The sequence below is a fragment of the Capsicum annuum genome, chromosome 9 (genome assembly GCF_002878395.1).
Source record: "Capsicum annuum cultivar UCD-10X-F1 chromosome 9, UCD10Xv1.1, whole genome shotgun sequence".
Taxonomy (NCBI): domain Eukaryota; kingdom Viridiplantae; phylum Streptophyta; class Magnoliopsida; order Solanales; family Solanaceae; genus Capsicum; species Capsicum annuum.
Window position 1 is genome coordinate 2,646,783 of NC_061119.1, and position 22,490 is coordinate 2,669,272.

General features: G+C 36.6%; 2 protein-coding genes across 10 annotated transcripts; one reads left to right on the forward strand and one right to left on the reverse strand.

Annotated features, from left to right (window-relative positions):
• The first annotated feature begins 350 nt into the window (after positions 1–350).
• On the forward strand, positions 351–16,377 carry LOC107843193 (serine/threonine-protein kinase CTR1). 2 transcript variants are annotated; one of them, XM_016687407.2, is made up of 16 exons: positions 352–1,181; positions 8,750–9,051; positions 9,144–9,288; positions 9,532–9,635; positions 10,931–11,139; positions 11,953–12,306; positions 12,447–12,487; positions 12,800–12,868; positions 13,024–13,124; positions 13,210–13,294; positions 13,367–13,465; positions 13,769–13,837; positions 13,922–14,053; positions 14,584–14,678; positions 14,769–14,971; positions 15,663–16,039. In XM_016687407.2, the coding sequence occupies exons 1-15, from the start codon at positions 546–548 to the stop codon at positions 14,851–14,853; spliced, it is 2,526 nt and encodes an 841-aa protein (XP_016542893.2). In that variant the 5' UTR covers positions 352–545; the 3' UTR covers positions 14,854–14,971; positions 15,663–16,039. The 2 variants fall into 2 exon arrangements, with proteins under 2 accessions (XP_047251938.1, XP_016542893.2); XM_047395982.1 differs by lacking the exons at positions 13,769–13,837; positions 13,922–14,053; positions 14,584–14,678; positions 14,769–14,971; positions 15,663–16,039 and adding an exon at positions 16,366–16,377 and having other exon boundaries at positions 351–1,181; positions 13,367–13,549.
• Positions 16,378–16,504: 127 nt separating this feature from the next.
• On the reverse strand, positions 16,505–22,180 carry LOC107843194 (heat stress transcription factor A-3). 8 transcript variants are annotated; one of them, XR_007044373.1, is made up of 4 exons: positions 20,811–22,180; positions 17,989–19,320; positions 17,379–17,450; positions 16,505–17,168 (listed from the first exon to the last, which is right to left on the reverse strand). XR_007044373.1 is itself a non-coding variant. In XM_047395983.1 (2 exons), exons 1-2 carry the CDS (start codon positions 21,204–21,206, stop codon positions 18,301–18,303), a joined length of 1,416 nt encoding a protein of 471 aa, XP_047251939.1. In that variant the 5' UTR covers positions 21,207–22,180; the 3' UTR covers positions 16,505–18,300. The 8 variants fall into 8 exon arrangements, 1 of the variants encoding a protein (XP_047251939.1); XR_007044371.1 differs by having other exon boundaries at positions 16,505–17,209; XR_007044372.1 differs by lacking the exon at positions 17,379–17,450 and having other exon boundaries at positions 16,505–17,209.
• Between the last annotated feature and the right edge of the window lie 310 nt (positions 22,181–22,490).

Here is a 22,490-nt window from a genome sequence, read left to right on the forward strand (position 1 = left end):
TAAAATTCACAAATATTCTTTAATTTTTAAAATTTCATATCAAGATAAAACCATAAAAATAATACATAAATGAAAGGAGTAATTTCTACGACTAAACAAGTCCTAAAGAGTAGCAGCAAAAAAATAATACAATACAACAATCATACAATAATGAAAACGAGAAACTACACAACGCTCGATCTACTAAATCAAAAACGAAGAATAATAATTCTCTTATAACCAAATAAGTCCTAAGAGTAATTCTTGAAACTATCGGGATCATTTTGAAAGAACTATAAAGTATAAGGGAAATAAATATAATTAAGTCAAAGTAGCAACTTAAAGCCGAAAATTCCAGGAATATTACGAGTAAACAAAAACATCCCCCCATTTGATTTTTTTCTCTCTCTTGCTCTTCTTATTCAACAAAGTACACAGAAGAAAGAACAAAGTAGAGAAGAGAAAAAAATAAATATTCTAGTGACAGAAAATTGTTCATATATATACTATGTTTTATTTTATGGCGATTTTTCTATCTTTGTTGAATTGATAAAATTTTATTTGATATGGAAATGCTTGGTAGACGATCAAATTCAAATTATACTTTGTTAAGTCAAGTACCTGATGATAATTTCCTTTCCCTTCCTCCTCCTAAATACGGAGGAGGAGTGGGCGGAGCTAGTTATGAGTCTGGTAATTCTGATGGTCACAATAATAATAGAGGTAGAGGAGCTGATAGAGTTTATGATTGGGATCCAAATCGGATCGGTGGTGGGAGTGCTGCGGCGGCGGCAGCAATGGCGGCATTTCCAGGTTCGATTGGATTACAAAGGCAATCAAGTGGGAGTAGTTTTGGTGAGAGTTCGATCTCTGGTGAGTATTATTTACCGTCATCATTATCGACAGTGGAAGTCACTACGCATGGTGGTGGAGGTGGAGGTGGAGGTGGAGGAGGTGGTCTTGGTGGGGTTGAATTGAGGATTAAGCAAGTGGAAAGTAATTTGTGTGGCGGTTCGTCTTCGAAGAGCTGGGCACAGCAGACTGAGGAGAGTTATCAGTTGCAGTTAGCTTTGGCTTTAAGGCTTTCTGCTGAAGCAACCTGTGCTGATGATCCGAACTTCTTGGATCCTGTGCCTGATGAATCTGCATCGCGTGCTTCAGCTTCATCTGCTTCAGTCGAGACACTTTCTCATCGATTTTGGGTATGGTTGATGTCTATATTTTTGTTTGTATGGATGTCATTTGCAATAATCCCATTGTGTTTGTTTAAGCTGAGGGTCTGTTGGAAACAAACTCTTTTATCTCTACGAGGTAGAGGTAAGGTTTGTGTATACTTTAACTTCCCTAAACTCCATTTGTGGGATTATATTGAGTATGTTGTTGTTGCATTAATCCCATTATGAGTTTAGCTGCAATATAGGAGATGCGTGTTTCAGCTGCTTCAGTCGAGACTCTTTCCCATCGATTCTGGGTATGGCTGGGTTATTGTTTTGTGTTGATCTTTTTTTCTTCCATGTCTATAATTTTTTTGTGTGTCACTTGTATCAGTCCAATTGGGTCTATCGGAAACAACCTCTGAGCCTCTCTATCTCTAAGAGGCCGAGGTAAGGTCTGCGTACGGTCTATCCTCCCCATACCCCACTTGTGGGATTGCATTGGGTATGTCGTTGTTGCATTAATCTCACTATGAATTTAGCTGCAAAAGAGGGAAATGTGTGCCTGTTATGCTGAAGGAATGTGTTGAACAATTAGCATTGTACAAATTGCTAATTTTTTTTTGTTGAATTGATAATTTTTTTTAGAAATTTCTAAGCTTTATTTAAGCTGAGGGTCTATTGGAAACAACCTCTCAGCCTCTCTATCTCTATGAGGTAGTGGTAAGGTCTGCATACATTGTAACTTCTCCATACTCCACTTGTGGGATCACAGTGGGTACGCTTTTGTTGCTTTAATTCCATTATGAATTTAAGCTGCAACCGAGGGAAATGTGTGCTTATTATGCATAAGGAATGGTTTGAACAATTAGCATTGTACATAGAAAAACCAAGAATTGATTTAGAGTACAAATGTTTCCGGTGTGGAGGAAAATGTTTCCGTGGATCAACTAGGGATGTTTGCGTTGGTATAAATGTAGGTGACACAAGTGTGTGTTCGGTAGGGAGGAGATGTTCTTCAAAGCGAAAATTTCATAGGAAAACTAATAGTTTTTTCACTTATTTTCTCATGTTCGGTATGCATATAAAAAAATACTATTCTAGAAGCATTTGTATATATCTAATACGAAACTCTGATGATGGCTGAGTGGGGTAGGGTGTTGGGGTGGTGTGGGGTGTAGGGTTGGGTACAGGGTGCGGTTGGTGGTGGAGTGGGAGGTTGTGAGGGTGGGGTGAGACAATGCCACTTGTTTTTTCTACTTTCATAAGAAAGTCATTTCCCCTTTTTTTTTTTTTTTTCTAGGAGCTTGTTTTCCTCAGGAAAATATTTTTCAAATTTTTTAACCAACGACCATACCAAAAACATCCATAGATTAATTGCAAAAAGTGGACTATAGGGTATTATGGTAGTGCTTTTGTGATACTTCTGAGTATTAAAGGTTGAAAGGAATGTATTAGTGTGGAGCAGGGGCGGAGCTATAGCCTATTAAGGGTGTTCAGGCGAACACCCTTCATCGGAAAATTACATTCTATATATAAGTAAAATGCTGCTTTATTTGGTTAACTATCATGTGATGAACACCCTTGACAAATCTGAAAGAAATAGCTCAGTGGTAGAAGGTGATCATCAAAGGCCAAGGGCATTGCGTGTATGGGTTCTCGAATCCCAGCGTCTGCTAAATATTTTTACCTTTTTAGCATTTTTGAACGAGCTCCTATTTTATTGAACACCCTTCCTAAAATTTCTAGCTCTGCCACTGGTGTGGAGTAAGAGGGAAAATAACTCCCGCTCAGAGTTAGGGAAGTCATCTTCTTATTTCCTGCGAAACTACTTACCGAGTAAACATTTTTACCATGTAAGGTGATATTTTCATGAAAAACATATCCCGTCACACCAAAGAATCGACAAATGATCGTGCTTCTTCAAATGAAGTGCACTTTAACAGTTATGATATATTTTAACTACAAGACCCTTTCACAACTCCAAGAGATGAGTAGCTTCTATTAGTACTGCATCCGGTATTTTCATTTTCCTGAATATTAGAGTATGTCGAGACTAATGCGTCAAGTAATGTGGAGTTCAAGAACGAAATTCATGCTTTTAGTCTCTTTGAGGTTTTCTAACATCTTAAGCTACTCTGGAAGTGTTGTAGCCGATAAACAGCGGATGCCCAGCTTTTATTTTTCTCAAAGAAATTCGAAGTTTCTTTGTGTAAGCGTGTATGTCAGTTTTCTTTCTCAATATATAATGCAACATCAATATGGAATGGATTCTTTTCAAACCTTCATTTTGTATTTAGTATTCTTTTATCACTACTTAAGTGCGACATGAATGTGAAAAGTGTTTCATTCAAAATATCGTTGACCGACTCTATAATTCTTCACTGAAAAGGAACACAAAGGTTTGTCGCATTGTTTTAAATGTGATTTGTGACCTTCAACATCTTTTGCATATTCATCTGGGGCAACAAACAATCTTTCTTTCCGTTTTCTTCTATTATCTTATTTTGTCTAGATTTTACACCATTTTACCCTGACATTCCCGCAAACATTGTTACTAGGCCAACCTATCAATTAATATAAGCTTGGAGCATGCAACTTCTAGGTTTAGAATAAGAGAAGTGATCAAAATTGTAATCTTAAAATGTATGTCATTAGACTTGAATTAATCCACAGTAGGAGCCTAGGCAATGGACACCCGAAAAGGAAATGAATATTTATGTATTAGATGCAATACAACAAACAAACAATCTCATCTACTCTTTCGATGCTAAAATAAAAACCCTTTCTTTTTTCGCCTATCCAAAATCTCATCCACTTCTTCAAAAGAGAAACTTTAATCTGTTCTCTTTAATTGTTCTCCATTTCCATAAATGTGTTTTCTTTTAAGTTAGTAAGCAAAATATTTCATTCACACAATGAATAACATGTTTTTTAATCAATAAGCAAAAGATTTTCATTAACACCTTGTGAAAATCTAAGATACTCAGACTCTTTACTTTCGGTGCCGCACCCGTGTCGACACGACATGGGTGTGGGTGTGGGTGTGGGATCCGTATCCGATCTGGTCAACCAATTTTGGGTACTTTGACCAAAATTGACTAGGAAAGTCCGGACAGATTTAAGAAATTCTTTAGTCAAAACAAAAGCTAACGTGGAATCGAAGAAAATGGAATACCTTATATATAGAAATTTCTATGTTAATGCTTTACCTTTTATCTCCTTTCAGGATTTTCTTCTTGAACAATATTTTCTCCTCAAGTTTTCCACGTGACATCTCATAATTTATGTTTTACAATTCTATTTTTAGATGTTTAAATTATTTTTTGCGGAATCCCCGCACCTGTATCCATCCCTAGATCCATATCTCCGAATCTTTAAATTAAAATCGTGAAGGATCTGACCTCTAGATTCGTACCCGTATCGGACACCCGCACCCTAGTCCGAGCAACTTAGGTGAAAATTGTGTAATGTAAAGTACTAGTGGAAGCATCACATAGTGCATATACAAAAAGAAACAGTAACAACAACAAAGTAGTGCAATAACCAAAACACTAATCACAATCGGCAACGATACTACCACCAAGTACTGGTATTAAAGGAGAAACAAGCGCCACCAAACTACTGGTATTAAAGGAGAAACAAGTACGGGGCGCCAAACTACCACCAAGCCGAACATGCAAAAAGCGAGACAACGCATAATTATCCATTGACCTTCTACCTTAATCCGTGACCTCCAAGTCTTTTCATCTAAGTCATGTCCTCGGTGAGCTGAAGATGCACTATAACTTGTCTATCTTTCCTTGAACCCACCTTTGTCAACCTTCTCATGCCTCCTAACTAGAGCTTGTTCATATGTCCAAACCATCTTATCCTCGCTTTCCCTTGTCTTGTCCACCATGGAGGCTACTCCTACCTTGTCTCGGATGCCCTCATTCCTAATCTTATCATTCCTAGTATGTGCACACATTCACTTTAACATCCTCAATTTTGCAACCCCCATTTTCTGAACATGAGTGTTCTTAACTAGCTAACACTTAGCCCACTACAACATGGATGGCCTAACCACCACTCTGTAGAATTTGCCTTTAAGTTTGAGTGTTACCTTCTTATCTCACAAAACTCCGGAGGCGAGCCTTCATTTCGTCCATCTTTCTTCGATATGATGTGTGAAATCATCACCGATCTCCCTATTTCCTTGGATTAAAGATCCAAGATACCTGGAACTTTCTTTCTTGGGGATGAATTATGTACGAAACCTTATTTCCACGCCAGGCTCCTACATGAACTTGCACTCCAAATATTCTGTCTTGGTCCCGCTCTATATGAACCTTTAGAATCCAATTTTTGTCTCCAAACCTCTAGCCTAGCGTCAACTTCGCCCTGAGTTTCATCAATCAGTACTATGTTATATGCAGTAATATACACCGTAGTACCTCACCTTGGATATGACTCTGCTATATATTTATCATCAATGCAAATAGAAACAAACTCAGGAATGATCCCCCGTCCAACCCCATCACGACTGTAAAGTGCTCTGAGTCTCCTTTCACTATCCTTACAGGGTTCTTGACTTCATCATACATGTCCTTAATTGCCCCAGTGTATGCCATAGGTACCTCTAGCCTTCAAGCATCTCTGAAGGACCTACCTTGGGACTTCATCGTATGCCTTCTCTAGGTCAGTGAACATCAAATGTAAGTCCCTCTTCCTCCTTTTGTTTCCTCACAAGATGGATGACTTCTGATGTAGAATGCTTCAGAGTGAAGCCGAAGTGGTTCTCAGAAAGTGTCCTCTTTCCATTCTTTCTTGGTTTGTTTGTGGTTCAGGTTCCGCATAGTCTAAATCAGAAGAACGACACATTGTTTTTAAATTTATTTATAGAATTTTTTGGATTGGAAGTGAAACGTTATTCCCTTGAATGGAAGTAAAATAATATTCTCCTTTTATTAATAAACTCGATAACATCACCTAATATGCAAGGTTGTTATCAACTCATGAAACAAGAATGAGAATCATCGTCCTACTTAACCATGGGGCAGCTTCTATTGGATCACATGTCAATATAATATCAAAAATAATGAATACATTGGAACATAACTTCAAAGTTTAACATAATACAATATTTATAAGAAAAAGATATTGAGAGTCTTTTTAATCAAGTCGAGTCATCTTTTTTTCCTAAAAAAAGGGTGAGTCATTTTTAAAGTAAAATTGTCGCGGAATCTCTTGAAACAAGGTCAATTATTTGGAATGGAAGATTGAGTTTTTGATTTTAGCTTTCCACAACACGACATGTATCCTAATGATTACATCAATAAGGAATTAGTGGTGTCCCTGCTGCCACTTCAATTCGCCGTGTTCTAAAAACTAGCTTACTATTTGCATGTCTAGTTAATTTGTCATGGACTGAATTGAGAGTAGAACTTGTGGATTATTACACATCAATTGCGAACATGCTTAGTTAAAAGCCGCCTTTTACTTTGTGGTTAAATTAGGACAGAAGAAGTGGAATATAACATTATTACCTTTATGGGAAGTGGAATGCCTAGTTTTTACAAAATATTGAAGTGAGTAAAAATGTGAATTTTCACCATATCAAGTAAGAGCATGTTGAGTTTGTAGCTCCTTTTTACCCTTTGAAATTTAAGATGATGAAAGTAGAATTGTAAATAAGTAGTTTAACTTTCCTTTTAGGACTCTATAAGTTATTTACTAACTTAAATGTTCATATTAGTGGCTCTATCATAAAGATTAGAACATTCAATTTCTTTCTTCAAGTCAAAACTAAATGCCGAACAAAGAAACAACCATTAACTATTGAAAAATATAAATATTGTTGTCATCCTACGAATGCCAAATATCTACTAACCATAGGCTTAACGTTTGACCTTGAATCTAGACCAAAATGTTGATAGCATATAATAGAAGTAGTTGGTAGCGAATTCACAGGTGTCATCGCAACAAACATATGTAATAACGAGGTGGAAGTAGTACCCAAGGTTGTGGCCTTGTGGTCAATAAAGTGGGTTGAGAACCCGAGGTCTCAGGTTCAAATCCTAGTGGAGACAAAAACACTAGGTGATTCTTCCCATCTGTCCTAGCTTTGGTGGACAGAGTCATCTGGTATCTGATGCTGGTGGGAGGTGACAGGTATTCCGTGGATCTAGTCAAGGTGCGCGAAGACTGGCCCGAACCCCACGGTTATCAAAAAAAAAAAAACGAGGTAGAAGTTAACACATTGATGACTTCACGTTTTTCATGATAAGGTAAGGAGGACCTTCTCTACCTATCAAAGCAAAAAAACCCGGGAGATGCTTGTAATAATAGAGAAGAACATCTCTCTACCCTTAATTAGAGATCTCGACTTCGAGTTCTAGAATAGAGAAACTTCTGGTAGGGAGCAGTTCCCCTTTAAGTGGGCCATATGTGAGGCGATTGGTATTAAATGGATTTCAATTTTATTGACTGCTAGGCCTCACTTGGGTTAGAGAAGAACGTGCCGTTTCGATTGGAATTAAAAATTGACAAGCAATCGGGATTTGATACATTGCTTATGCCTTGTTTGCTAAGTTCATTAATAGTATCTCATAAGCCGATTCTCGTGGATAGTCCTAGTAAAATCTATTTGCCAATACTAGACTCTTTCTTGCGGAATTAAGAATAGAGACGAAGGACCTAGGTATTGATTTAGAAGCCTCACCGAGGAGCTCTCACTATGTTTTATTGGTGAAAAAAAGGTTACCTGAGTGTATTCATTTGGCTCCTTTTGGTACAATTTTCTTTCTTCTCGGAGGTGTTTTTTTTTTTTTTTTTTTTTAAAATTTTATTTTAAATATTGGAGATATGAATTGAAGCATGTATGGGAAAGAAAATAATGAGGAAAGTTGCGTTCCTGCTTCATGTAACCTTATTGGTGGCGGTTCTTTTCGTTTTGGTATACGACCAATACATGAAACCTTGCAACATTAATAGAATCATTTACGCTATTTGTTTTGTGTCATGTGCCATTGTTGTTAGGAACATGAGCGCTATGAGGCATAGAAGGAAGATGAAGGGATTAGCTCATCATTTCATCATTAGAAGTTCTCTTTTCACATATACTGATTTATTTTTTAGCCAATTATATTAATTGAAAAATTAGTAGCGAGTGGACATTTGTTAAAGTAACCAATATACATCTATAGCTCTAGCTGATAAAATAATCACTAAAATAGTAGGGCATATGACAACGTCCTATATATTTGATTACACGGTATCTTGCTTGAGTTTCTGTGTAGTGGAGATATTGGGAGATTAGTTATCTCAAGAATCGGGGGTTTATGTTTTTTCTGACCTTCCACCTTTGTTTTTCTTGAGAATTAGCCAAGATCAGCATTTATATTGTGTTTCGGTGCCAATAGGAATGACTTGATAACTATCTTCAGTGGTTATTTTGAATCTTGTCATTCTTTCCAGTCAAGCAGAATTTACCCTGCTTGTGGATACTATTTTTTATGTTATTTGCTTATGTTCTTATGATCTTTCTTTCGATGGTCGCGTAGATCATTCTTCCCAAACTTCCCCAGATTTTCGCTGAACGCCATTTTCTGCTTTGAATCTTTGTTCTGTACCAGGTAAATGGATGCTTGTCGTACTTTGACAAAGTGCCTGATGGATTCTACTTGATTCGTGGAATGGATCCGTATGTCTGGATTGTCTGCTCAGATCTACAAGAAAATGCCCGCATTCCATCTATTGAATCATTGAGAGCTGTTGATCCCTCTGTAGTACCATCAGTCGAAGTGATTTTGATTGATCGGCGTACCGATCCTAGCTTGAAAGAACTACAGAATCGGATCCATAATCTCTCGCCTAGTTGCATCACACCAAAAGAAGTAGTTGATCAGCTCGCTAACCTGGTCTGCAATCATATGGGGTGAGTACCAGAAACTTCTTATTAGGAACTCCGATCAATCAATCTTTGTGCATTTTCTCCTTTTTATAATTAGGTTTTATTTGCTTTATAAGGGGCGCAGCTTCTGCCGGAGAAGATGAGTTGGTTCCTTTGTGGAAGGAGTCCAGTGATGACCTGAAGGATTGTCTAGGATCCACGGTGCTTCCCATTGGTAGCCTGTCTATTGGCCTTTGTAGGCATCGAGCTTTGCTATTTAAAGTATGTTCTAGATGTGATATACTGATATTAAATTTTCTGTTTTAGTTTCAAGATATACTTACGCAGGAATTTTCAGATCAGTATCTGATGAATGGTGTTCTTTTAAATAAAATAATGTTTTTTTCGCAAATTGTTGTTTTTTCTGTCCTCAAGAGTAAATCTACATTCAATTAGGATTCTTTTAGTTTTGGCGGACCTGTGGAAGGTTGATGTGTTATCATGAATTTCACATGATTGTTGCAGGTGCTAGCTGACGTCATTGATTTACCATGTCGCATTGCCAAAGGATGTAAATATTGTAACAGAGCTGACGCTTCCTCGTGTCTTGTTCGATTTGGACTTGACAGGTACAAATCCAAATTGTAAATGATCTATGGTGTTTTCGTTTAGTTCATATCCAAACTTGCATATTTAGGGAAAAGGGTAATGAGAAGCCCACTTTGACCAACAAATTTTGACCAACAAACACCTTAATGCTAAATATCTTCTATTTTGTTAGCCATGTTTGTTTAAAAGTTTAAAGCTATGATAGATGGAAATTGATATTCCGACTTCATTTGTTTCAAAAACCATTCTACATATTTTGTTTGCAATAATCAATTTTCACTTCCGTACTCTAATATTCATGTGCAATATATATGAACTTTGATTGTGTTGCCTAAATCTTACCTCGTATCAGTGCATAATATGGTCAACTTCTATATTTCTTAATCTTTCTGTTTTATGCTTTCTTTTGAAATGTATAGAGCTGGTATATGTGTAGAAACGATGCTTCAAAATATTCAGATCTGGAAAAATGATAATGACGATGTTTCTTATATTTTGGCTGGTCTTTCTGCATTCATGCTGCAAGACATTTGTAAAGATCAATCACTGTATGACTATGTCTAGTTCGTGACCTATGTTAGTACCAACTTAAGTTTTTCCTTCGCCCTGGTAGCTGCTACTCCTAGTGTTTTTTTTTTTTGGAAAAACCATATTTATTTCATGTTTTAGATACAAACTACTGCAGCCTCAGTGCAAAAAGGAACAGCGGTGCTTGGAGTATGTGGATCACTACATTCAATATGAATTCAGATATGAATTTTTGAATGGTTTCTAAAGAAAACTTACACATCTAGAGACTGCACAAGAGTATTATATATAAAATATTTTAATAGCTAAAATTGTTTCAAAAAAAGATTACATGAATCGTAGTCAAAGAAAAGGTTGTTCGGCTCCTCCAAATATTAATGGTGCCATTCTTTTTGGATCCAAGGAGGAGAATATAGGAGTTGTGATGGGAATCTTAATATCAGCATTGTTAAAGGAATACCTTATACACTTGTAATATAATAGATTCTGAAGTTCGTGATTCAATTGCAAAGAGGTGTCCTCCTTTCTTCTGCTCGGCCCTAAAATGTGGAGAAGAAGAAATTAAATGGAAAAAGGTATAGGCAAATAAAATTTGATATTCAAGGCATATTGTGTAGCGAACAACAGGATTATTTTCCTGTGGAACTTTTAACTGGATTTGACATGAAAAAATGTTGGTCCTTGTAAAAAAAAACGCTAGTGTTAGTTTTTCTGTACACAGATATATGCTGTTTCTATTGACTGTTAAGGATTACACAATCTTGACATTTCACTCTTCACCATTCAGGGAGTACCTGGTTGATTTAATTGGGAGCCCTGGATGTTTATGTGAACCAGATTCCTCGCTCAACGGCCCATCTTCTATCTCAATTTCTTCACCATTGCGATTTCCGAGATTCAGAGAAGTTGAACCAACAACTGATTACAGGTCACTTGCCAAACAGTATTTCTCGGATTGTCAATCACTTAATCTTGTGTTTGAGGATTCTTCAGCAGGTTATCCTCTAAATCCTACCTGCTTGCATGAACAAATACATCTTCGATGGTTATTTTGGTTGTTTTCCCGATGTTAAGCTAAGACTCTGAGATGATGTGATGAGAGATGTTCAGTTCACGCATAATTTTATAATGGCTTCAGACTGATGTTGCTCGGTCCCTAGCCAAGAAGAAATCTCCTATTTCCCTGTGTTAAATTAACCCTTCTTTACCTTGTTCATAAAAAAAAGTTTGAACTCTTTTTACTTCGGATCTGAAGGGTTACCCTTGATTTCTCTAAACATATACTAGAAAATGGCAATCTTATCAGTATTTAAGATATTAGAATTTCCCTAAAAGTTTTGGTTGTACTTATTTGGCTTATTTTTGAAGGGCATTCTTGACAACTGGTTTCATGACTTTATTCACTCTATGGGGTGCCATTACATAAACAAACCTACGTAATGGAGATGGTTTTAGAAACTTACTGAACAATAATGGCGTCCCGTGGGTACGAGTAGTTTTATGGTTAGTAAGATGTTGAAACTGATTCAGAATTTCTTGAAAAAATGACTTTCTAATGTTATTGTTTTTTCATTTCTTTCACAAACTAGACTTTATAATATACTTAGAGAAGTCAATTAACAGTTGTCGCCTTGTCCTGAAGATGGGAGTTTTTCTGATCTTAGTTACTTTTGGCATGTCTATCTAGAGTCTTTCCTCTTCCCAAGCAAATAAAATATGATTATCTTGACAAACTAATTCCCTTGATCTGTTGTTAAATTTTATACCCAAACATGTTCCAAGGTTCTTAATTAATATTGTTTGTCACAGGAGCTGCTGTTGATGGAGATGCAGGACAAACTGACCAAAATAACACAGAGAGAAAAAGGGCAGTTCCTGGTCCAAGTAACCTTGATGAAATTTCTGAGTCACCTGTGCCTCCAAATAGGAGAAGGGGTCATGACAAAGACCGTCAAATTACTGGTATACGTAATCCTCAAAATATCTTAAGCTCAATGAACATGGACAGGGACATGGCTCCTAGAGATATAGGGAATGATATGAGATTTCTTGAGGGAGGAAGTCAGCTTGTTCCCGCTAAAGCAAGTAGAGAACTTGACCTTGATATAGAAGATTTTGATATTCCCTGGGAAGATCTTGTTCTAAAGGAGAGGATTGGGGCAGGTAATCCTTACCTGCTATCATATGTATCCTCCTTTTAAGTCTCGTGCTATGGTCGTTTCATTACGTGTTAGTGATATTGGGATGCTATAGTATCATAATATCTTCTTCTCATGTACCTAAAGCTGTTTGTTGTATCTCAGGGTCTTTTGGTACCGTTCACCGTGCTGATTGGAATGGCTCTGTAAGATATCCTTCTTTTAATTCTGTGTTCTTGATATTCATTTGGGTTATATCTGTTAACTTATTTAGCACTTCGGAGAGGCATTTATTCAGTGTAATGTATTTAAAATATTTGGGCATTTGCTTATTTCTATTTTGTTTCTGGCGTTATCCACTTCTTGAACAAAAGCTGTTGATTTATCTGTTCATCCCACTCTTTTTCTTCTTTTTTTGGTTAGTAATTGTCAAAAATTGAGATATATCTTTCTCAATTACTCTCTCTGGTTTTATTCCTTCATAATTGCATGCTGATGGAAGTTTGCACTTGTTTTAGGATGTTGCTGTGAAGATTCTCATGGAACAAGATTTTCATGCAGAGCGATTCAAGGAATTTTTGCGGGAGGTTACTCTGATTTCTCTACTCCTCAACTATTGATAAACAAACTGAATGAAAGAGTGGAAAGGGTGTATTAAAATGAGGATGGGTGGATGCCAATTTTATCATCAGTTCTCCCTTGACCAACTCCACTTATTTGGCTTTCCTTTCGGTTTGTTTAGGTTGCAATCATGAAGCGGTTGCGACATCCAAACATTGTGCTTTTTATGGGTGCTGTTACTCAGCGACCAAACTTGTCCATAGTTACAGAATATTTATCAAGGTATTATCCTGGTAAAACCCTACAAATAATTGGGCTTTTGATTTTTCAGTTTAGCTGACTGTGCCCGTGTTGCAATGTATTTCAGAGGTAGCTTATATAGACTTATTCATAAACCCGGTGCTAAGGAGGTTTTGGATGAAAGGCGTCGGTTGTCTATGGCGTACGATGTGGTATGGATGCTTTCCTACTCCGCCTCATTTTATTTTATTAAATCTGGGGCTAATTTCGATCATCTTGTGCAGGCAAAGGGGATGAATTATCTACATAAGCGCAATCCTCCTATTGTTCATAGAGATTTAAAATCTCCAAATCTTTTGGTTGACAGAAAATACACAGTGAAGGTGAGAGTAATAACCTCTACGGCACATGTAACGGTGCAATCCATCTTTTTTCTATTGATATAGTTCTAGATTTGCACTGCCAGAGTAGTGGTCTAAACAGAGGTCTCAATCCAATCTCAGATTTACAATCGGACTCTACTGACTCTACTGCATTCTGGAACAAGTCTTACTCAAAGTTGTTTATGATAAATAATTGAGTTCTGTTAAGATGTTTATTGCATATTCTGTACTCGTATATTTATTAAAGCTCTCTCTTTATGCAAAGATGTTGCACGTCCCTCACCCGTCTGATGTCTTCGTCAGGTCTGTGATTTTGGTCTTTCTCGTTTAAAAGCGAACACATTTCTCTCATCAAAGTCGGCTGCTGGGACTGTAAGTTCTTGATTCAACATATGCTTTATTCTTTGGCACTTGACTTCATCAATGAAAAAAATTATCTGATTCTTCTTGTGATAGCCGGAATGGATGGCACCTGAAGTTCTCCGTGATGAACCATCAAATGAGAAATCTGATGTATACAGCTTTGGTGTCATTTTGTGGGAGCTGACAACATGGCAACAACCTTGGGTTACTTTGAACCCAGCACAGGTTTGTATTTCTGATCTTTATGTTCTATTGTCCAGCGGGGGGATTTAAGGTAGAAATCCTGATGTTTGTGAATGCAGTCCAGAGGAATAACTGTGTATAGGTGAAATTACGTAAAGCTATCTATTGAAAGGTGCAAATGAATTGTTGTACGAAGGCTCTTACCGGGGATGGAAACACTCCAATTTGACATTAGTTGCACAAGGAGTCATTTTATTCCTCTTAAATCTAAAATGGCTCATCCACGGAATACCGAGCACTGTGTTTACTGTAAAGCAAAAGCAGGACCTTTATGTTGCACTACTTAATTTAGTGTAAAGAATGAACAATGGGCTGCATCTGGAGCCATTCAATTTTGTGTTGGGAGTTGATTCAAGTCATTTCTTTTTCCTTCTATGTTTGTTATGACTCGTACCAGGGGATGGAGAATAATCCAATTTATTGGTACTTGCATCATTAAGAGATGAGATAAGAGGGGGATGTATATCGATTCTTGCGAATTCTGTATTGGTTAAATGCATCTGAACCTGTAGGTTGTAGCAGCTGTTGGCTTCAAGGGGAGAAGACTCGAAATTCCACGTGACGTGACTCCTCAAGTGGCAAGCATTATTGAGGCTTGCTGGGCCAAGTATATTGCTTATGTTCTTCCATAGTTCAGTCATATGGACTTTTGGTTTGCTTTGACGTGCTCGTTAAGTTACTTGTGATAATGTTGCAGAGAACCATGGAAACGTCCCTCCTTTGCTGCAATCATGGATATGCTGAGACCACTAATTAAACCTCCTGTAGCACCTCCTCAATGAGGTCGTACGGACATGCAGTTGCTTTCGTGAATGCTTGTAATAGATGTATCATTTCTGCACATATTTGGCATTCTTTCTTAATCATGTTCTGGGAGGAACAAATCTTCGCTTACTTCAGGTTCGTGTATCTCCTTCATTCAGCTAAATCTTACACTTACCTTGTGAGCCCACATTTTACTCCAAATTTAAGTCGGTGCACCTATTACTCCTACATGTTCCATTGGTACCATCCCCTTGAGATGTTATTGCGGATTTTAATTGTGGTTAATCTTTCCCGATTAGAAATCACATAGGAATTTCTTATAAAACAAGGCTTTATTGGATTTGTTTATTAATAGACTTCATTCTTTTCAACTCTATGTCATTTATTCCACTATTCGTAGCGAGGAAGAATGGAACTTTCCTTTATATTACATAGATAGGGAAATAATTCACAATTTTTTTTTTTAATTTCAAAACGATAGAGAAATGATTCGTATGGATATGTGGCTTGGGCTGCTGTAATGGTAGTCTTTACTTTAACCTTTGGGTGATCGTAGCGACTATATCTCAAAGAGGAGTCGCCTCTTAGCTTCTTTGTTGTTTCTTTTGATGGTATATGAGCTCGTAGCCTAAGTTGCTCGGACTCTCCAAATATGTTGCCACACCCGTGTCAGATCCTCCGAAACCACTACTTTTGAAGGATCCAACACGCACCTCGTCATTTTCAAAGAGTCCGAGCAACTTAGCTTTGTAGCAACTACATGATATACAACTTTCTGTTCAGGCTACTGAAGTTTGATCTCTACCTTCAACGTGCTTTTCTGCAGGCTTTTGTTCTGTACATAGTAGTTCAGAATGCCCGTCTAGAGCCGGTATTTTTCTTTTTTTCTCCAAACAAATTCAAGCTTCCACTTCTGCAACTTCCCCCAGAAGACCATTTGCAATTGGCTTGTATGCTTCCTCCTTGGAAATATTGTTCAGCCATGTGATTTTGTTAATGCCAAGCAATAACAGTTCATGATTTTGTATGTGTAAGAATTTGTATGGGAAGTTGTCTTATAGTATGTGCTTTCACATGCACGTAGCTTTTGTTTCATATGCTGTGTTTCTCCCTTAGGGATTTCGCTTGTGGAATTACATTGGATAGTTTACGTAGGGATACACAGGGTATGTTGTCGCGTAATTACATTGGATGGTTTATGCATATCCTATCTTCACCCCAACCCCAAATCCCGACCTCACTTGTGGGATACGTGGGGTATGTTGTCGCGTTAGTTTATAGACTTTGCGCGATAAAAGATTACAATGCCATGGTTAGGTATGTTGTATACCTGCAAGCTTCAGATATACAATTCACATGCCTTATGAATAGTTAAAACACAATGTTGTATAACATTACCAACATGTGAATCATACAACCACTTGGGATGATAATACTATTATGAAAGAAACTTTGAAGTACCTTTTGGATGATAATATTTTTTTTCACAATAACAAAACAACATATCCAATATAATTTCACAAGTAAAGTCGGAAGAGAGTTAGTGGGTATGCAGTTTTACCTCTACCTTGTGAAGGTAAAGAGGTGGTTTCCGATAAGAGTGACTCAAATAAAGCATATCAAAATCAAGTATTGAAACAGAACATAATAGAGAAGAAAAGAGAACCATAGCAAATAGTACGGTAGCCAAAACGAAAAAAAAATGTAATAATAAAGTAAAGAAAAATTAGAAGAGCAATAATAACAATACTGATACAGAAACTAGACAATGCTCGGCTAACTACTAAACTTCAACTCTAACCCTCAATTCTCCCATCTACGATCATGCCCTCGAAATTGCAAGTGTTTCATGTCATGTCTTGTCTAATCACCTCTCTCCCAGTAAGTATTTTTTCTTTTTCACACCAATTACAACAAAATGCTTGCAAGTACATTCAATTTATTTTCCTGGCATATATCAAAAAATATATGCCAGAGATAAATCTCAAATGGTTGGCTGGGATTGCCTATTCAGTTATTACATAATACAAAATACAAAATACAAAATATTAAACGGATTGCCCCTGAAAAACTTCGTACACATACAAAATCAAAAATAAGACAGGAAAATCCAAACCATTGAGCAGGATCTTCCTTTACGACCGAAAAATGGGTCTGGGGCACAACCACAACCTTCGAAACTCGGGGTAATGGGCCCATCCCGCTACCTTTCTCCACTTAAATATCAGGCTTAGTTCACATGATGCGAGTCTCGATCATCCCTCAACCTTAGCCACTTGAGCTAAGCCCATGAGCAGGACTTGTTAGTTGTTTCCGATACATCACTGCTTACCTAGGCAGAGGTTCCACGAAAAGAGCTGGTTTGGTTAAGGCCTGAGGGTACAAGATACAAAAGAAGTGAATTGCTCCCGGTTGTTCAATCATTTGATAACGATTGTTGCACCGAAAGAAAAGAATAACACAAAATTTTAAGGGTTCAAAAATGTAGACACTAGTTATGTAAGCTATTTAAGCATGAAACACTTCAAAGAGGTGAACATACTCAACACGACACAGATGGGATCGACATCAACCCCTCACTTGATCAGCAAAAGATGTTGTCTTCAACATGTCCCTGAAAGGAAAGCGCGCTGTGAATCATAACATTAGCGCTGATTTTTTGGATGTATGATTTGAACGAGGAAACGAACAGATAATATAGGAAAAGATACAGGCAATACACGAATGTATCTTGGTATAAGAGCCGTGACTTCATCTTCCTCCTCCATCACTCAACTCACTTCCTCTTAGTCTCCCGTTGAACTTCCAAATCCTTCGGGGTTCAGTCTAACCTCGAGGTTTCATACCTATTGAACTTATGTATCTGAATAACCCAAACTTGGAAGAAACTCCCATGGGGTCTAACATCGGATAAACCAAGAATTGAAATAGGTCCGACTCTAATACTATTTGTACATTGGTTGAGGAAATGGGTTGTAGTCTTGGAGAATAGTGCCCTCGTGAGCTAAGCTTTTGAGATAAAAATAAAACTCAAGGTAACAATCAAAAATTATACACCATGTACGCTTGTTAATAGCTTCGTGTAAAAGAATTCAGGTAAAGTAACAATTCATCAAGCAATCATATGACAAGTCACCATAAGGTCTCCTTACCGAGAAAGGCTCGAGCGAGCAATGTCATTCTAGTCCCGAATTCTCAACATAAGTCCCATACACAACCTCGAGCACTGCAAACCTGCACATTTCACAACTTAAAAGAGTATATGTTAGCAGGAAACTACAGATTATGCCATCAAATATGCAACATTTTAGCACAATTAGCAGACCAGGGAGAATAAAAGAAAAGAATCAGTCAAAAGTAAATATCAACTAAAAATATTATAATCACTCATTCAATATTATGTCCCATCGACTAAACTATGGCTAGTATCCCAAAGGCATACGAAGGCCGAAGGGAACTCTTCCCTAAAAACTATCATCACTCTTAGGCTGGTTGACTTGGTTCTCAGACTGACCAAAAGGAGACTCATCATCTGGCCACTTATCGACACCAGAACCTCCAGCAGCCAGCAAGGGATCTAGATCCCACAAATCAGACAAACCAGAGCTAACACCAAAGTCTGGGACATAGTTGCCAAGACCACCCCATAACTCGGTGCCGGTACTTGACATGCCGGCACTGGCTTCAAAACCCATGCTCCAAACTTCCTCTTCTTTCATCATACTTTCGATACCTGGTGAAAATCCTGAAACGTTCCTCTCCTCCTCCAACTCCTCTGGAAAAGAGAAGTACTCAGGCATAACCTCTAATTGAGGACTAACTACATTCTTCCCTTTGAAATGAGAGCCATCGGGGTTAAAGCCTGAAGCTCCTTCTACAACCCGATCTGGATTTTTGAGAAATCCATGGGCTGTCGTCAGTCCCTCAGATGCAACAGTTTCTGGAAGTTGTTGATCAACGACTGGATTGAAGGGCGGGCTCTCAAAGGATGTAGCAAGGTCTTGAAAATCAGGCCTGTACTTGACTATCTGCCCTTCCATGGATGACTCCTCTCTACTCGAATCATGTGGCTGATGTTTAATGAATTTCCTCATTGTTCTTGAAGAAGTAATTTCTCCTTGCTCCTTCATCTGCCGAATACGGCCAAAAAATGTGGGATTCTGAAACACCTTCGCCAAGAATGAAACCATCTGCTTCTGTTTCTGTTCTGCGGCCACAAGCTTTTCATTAACAGATTCCATTTGTTGAACCGTCCCACGCTGCTGCTGCTGCAATTCAACGACTTCCTGCATCATCAAACTCCTCTCCTTCTTGAGTTTCTCTATCTCATCTACTGTAGCTTTCCCCGCTTCAGCCGATGATCCCAAAGAACTCCCAGCCTGATGTGATTTCCGCCTCTGTATGTTCTTCAACAAATGCTTCTTCCCTCTCAAGAACCCTTCATTCGCGAACTCCCACTTGTCAGCATCGATTTTGCGAAATCCCTGAATAAAGTTGCCCAAAAGTATTTCAGAAACGAAAATTGTAGAAACCATCACGCATACAATATCACAATAAGTCATGATTCATATAACAAAATGAAATTTTCACACAAAACCAGATGCTAGCTGTCAAATTTTCATGAGTTCCACGAGCTGCATTACACTAGAAAAGTAGAAATACACAATTAGTCGATCTTTGCAGTAAAGCCATATAAACTACGGAAAGCTTAAACAATTTCTGTTTAATCGGAACCTTAGAACTCTACCTGCAGAATTTGATGAACCTCCCAAATTCAGCAGATGCATCAATGCAGAGAGCTTTATCTACAAGCCCATTCACGAACAGCGCACCTCTTTATCATTTTCCTTAAGAATCAACCACTTTAATATCCACTTAAGGATCTCAAAGACATCGTTTACACAAGGTACAAAAAACAACGAGCTATCGGAAAAAAAAAACGTTCTCTAATGTTTATTTACAATTGCAGCAGCCCATATTGTTTACAATGCGAAAAAACTATTTACATTTGCATCCTAAAACAACATCGTCTTTACATTACATCAGCAGCACAAGAGCAAAACAAACTACTGTTAAATTACATCAGCAACATAAGATCAAAACAAATACAGAAAAAAGAGGGGAAAAGGATAAAAATACATGAAAATCTACAACAGGAATTACATACAAGAAAAAAAATCACAAAAAGAGGGGAGGCAAGAGTTGAATAACTAGAGACTTACTCCCTTCGTCCCAATTTATGTGGCATAGTTCGAATTTCGAGAGTTGAACCTTTAATTTCGACCGTGAATTTGGACATGGAATGTGGGCATTTAGCCATGAAATTTTCAATTTTTTCCCAGGAAAATTCAAAATTTCAAGAGCTTGAAAAAAAATACAAAGCTATTTTCACTTTTTTTCACTCCAAATCACTCAAAAAAATTAAAAAACATCTCCAAACATAAATCCAATTTTTCAAATATCATTTTTCACTTTGATAACAAAAACTACATTCTTCAAATTTCACAATGAAACATGGTTAAACGCCCACTAAGTTTTTGTAAATAACATTTACATATCAGTACTATAAGTAAGTCATAATAAATGAAAGTTCAAGATACTCCCTCCGTTCGCTTTTTTACTTGCCACTAATTTCATAATTTGATTTCTATTTTACTTGTCATTTTTAACAAATAACGAAAAAACAAAAGAAATATTCCTACTATACCCTTAACTTATATTACTACTTAGCATTGAGTTGGCCTTGAAAAATGTAGTAAGGGGCAATAAATATGGACCATATCGTAAACTCACTCTATCAATCATTATTTTCTTATTAGTAAAAGCGAACGGAAGGAGTATAAAGAAAACATAAAGTAAACTCAAATGAACCTCGAAATTCATAAAAGTACCACATAAATTGAGACGAAGAGGAGTAACACATTAGCCTCACTTGTTATTTGTTTTTGGCTAAGTGTGCTAAAGTGATACCCACATATGTATTAAGCTGTCGAACAAAGCTTGAGAAATTGCTGTGCTTGAAATTCCTAGGAAGAACCAATCTTGAAAACTCCACTGGATCCCAAACAACAAAGCTTTCACCATTGTTACTCCAACCAATAACACTATCCAATAAAGGGTCATCAACCAAATCAAAAGTTTTTGATAAAAATGGTGGAATTTGTGTCCCATGTAAACATTCCATAGGCTGTGGCACACTCAATACTTCTTCCTTAGTTGATTGACTTAAAGGGTTGGAAAAAGATTCAAAACTGATTAAAGGGTCTGCAGAAGGGAGTGGAAATGCAGCAAATTCGAACTCCATTTCAGTTGAAAAAGGCAGTGTATTTGTACTTGTATTAGATTCTTGACTTTTATCAAATGGGTTCATATGATTTTTTTTTTCCTTTTTATTTTTCAAGATTTGTAGTTTTTTGAACCAAAGATGGAAAATTTAGAAAAGGGTGTTCGATAAAATTGATCAAAGATTGAAACTTTATAGTTTTCTTGGATTAAAAATTGAATATCTTAAGCTTTTTTGGACCAAAGATGGAAAATCTAAAGCTTTTTTGGACCAAAAGAGTGAAAATTTATAGTTTTTTTTTTTAATCAAAAGATTGAAAATTTATGGTTTTTTGGGCTCAAAGATTGGAACTTTATAGTTTTCTTGCATCAAAAATTGAAACTATTAAGCTTTTTTGGACCAAAAGAGTGAAAATTTATGATTTTTAGCTTAAAGATTGAAACTTTATAGTTTTCTTGAATCAAAAATTGAAAATATTAAGCTTTTTGGGACCAAAAGAGTGAAAAACTATGGTTTTTTTAGCTCAAAAGATTGAAACTTTATAGTTTTCTTGGATCAAAAATTGAAAATTTTAAGCTTTTTTGGACCAAAAGAGTGAAAATTTATGGGTTTTTTTAGCTCAAAGATTGAAACTTTATAGTTTTCTTGGACAAAAAATTGAAAATCTTAAGCTTTTTTGGACCGAAAGAGTGAAAATTTATGGGTTTTTCAGCTCAAAAGATTGAAAATTTATAGTTTTCTTGCATCAAAGATAGAAACTTTATAGTAAAATTTATAGTTTTATGGATGAAAAAAGGCAAATTATAAAAAGGGTGAGTGATAAAATGAAGAAAGGGGTTTAAGGGAGATTTATATAGGTAACGCCGACATAGAAACCAAAAAAAATCTGCTAAGTCGGTGGAATTTTTCTGAAGAACCTCCATTTTTTTTAATTTTTTTTTTTGTGTGTGTGTGTTGTTGTATGGTTTATTACTGGGAAAATTGAAAAATATATTTATTTATAAATGAGGAAAGGAGTAAGATGTTTCATGGGGGATTTATGTTGTGGAGGAGGAAGAAGAACAAGTGGGGTCCAAGAAAGTAGATACTACACTGTTTGGCCAAGACTCGTTGACTATAAATATAGATTAAAATTATTTTTTTAAAAAAAATAGAAATAGAAATAATTTTTTTAAAAATAATTTTTGCTAAAGTAAAATAATTTTTATGATCAAATATTATTTTATTTTACTTTTTTTCATTAAAGTGAAATATTACTTTTAGGAAAAAATGGAAAAATTCTCATGGTCAAATGCATAAAAAATTATCATTTAATTATGATTTTTTAATTATCATATAAAATGTAATGTGTGCAACTAAAATAGAACAGAA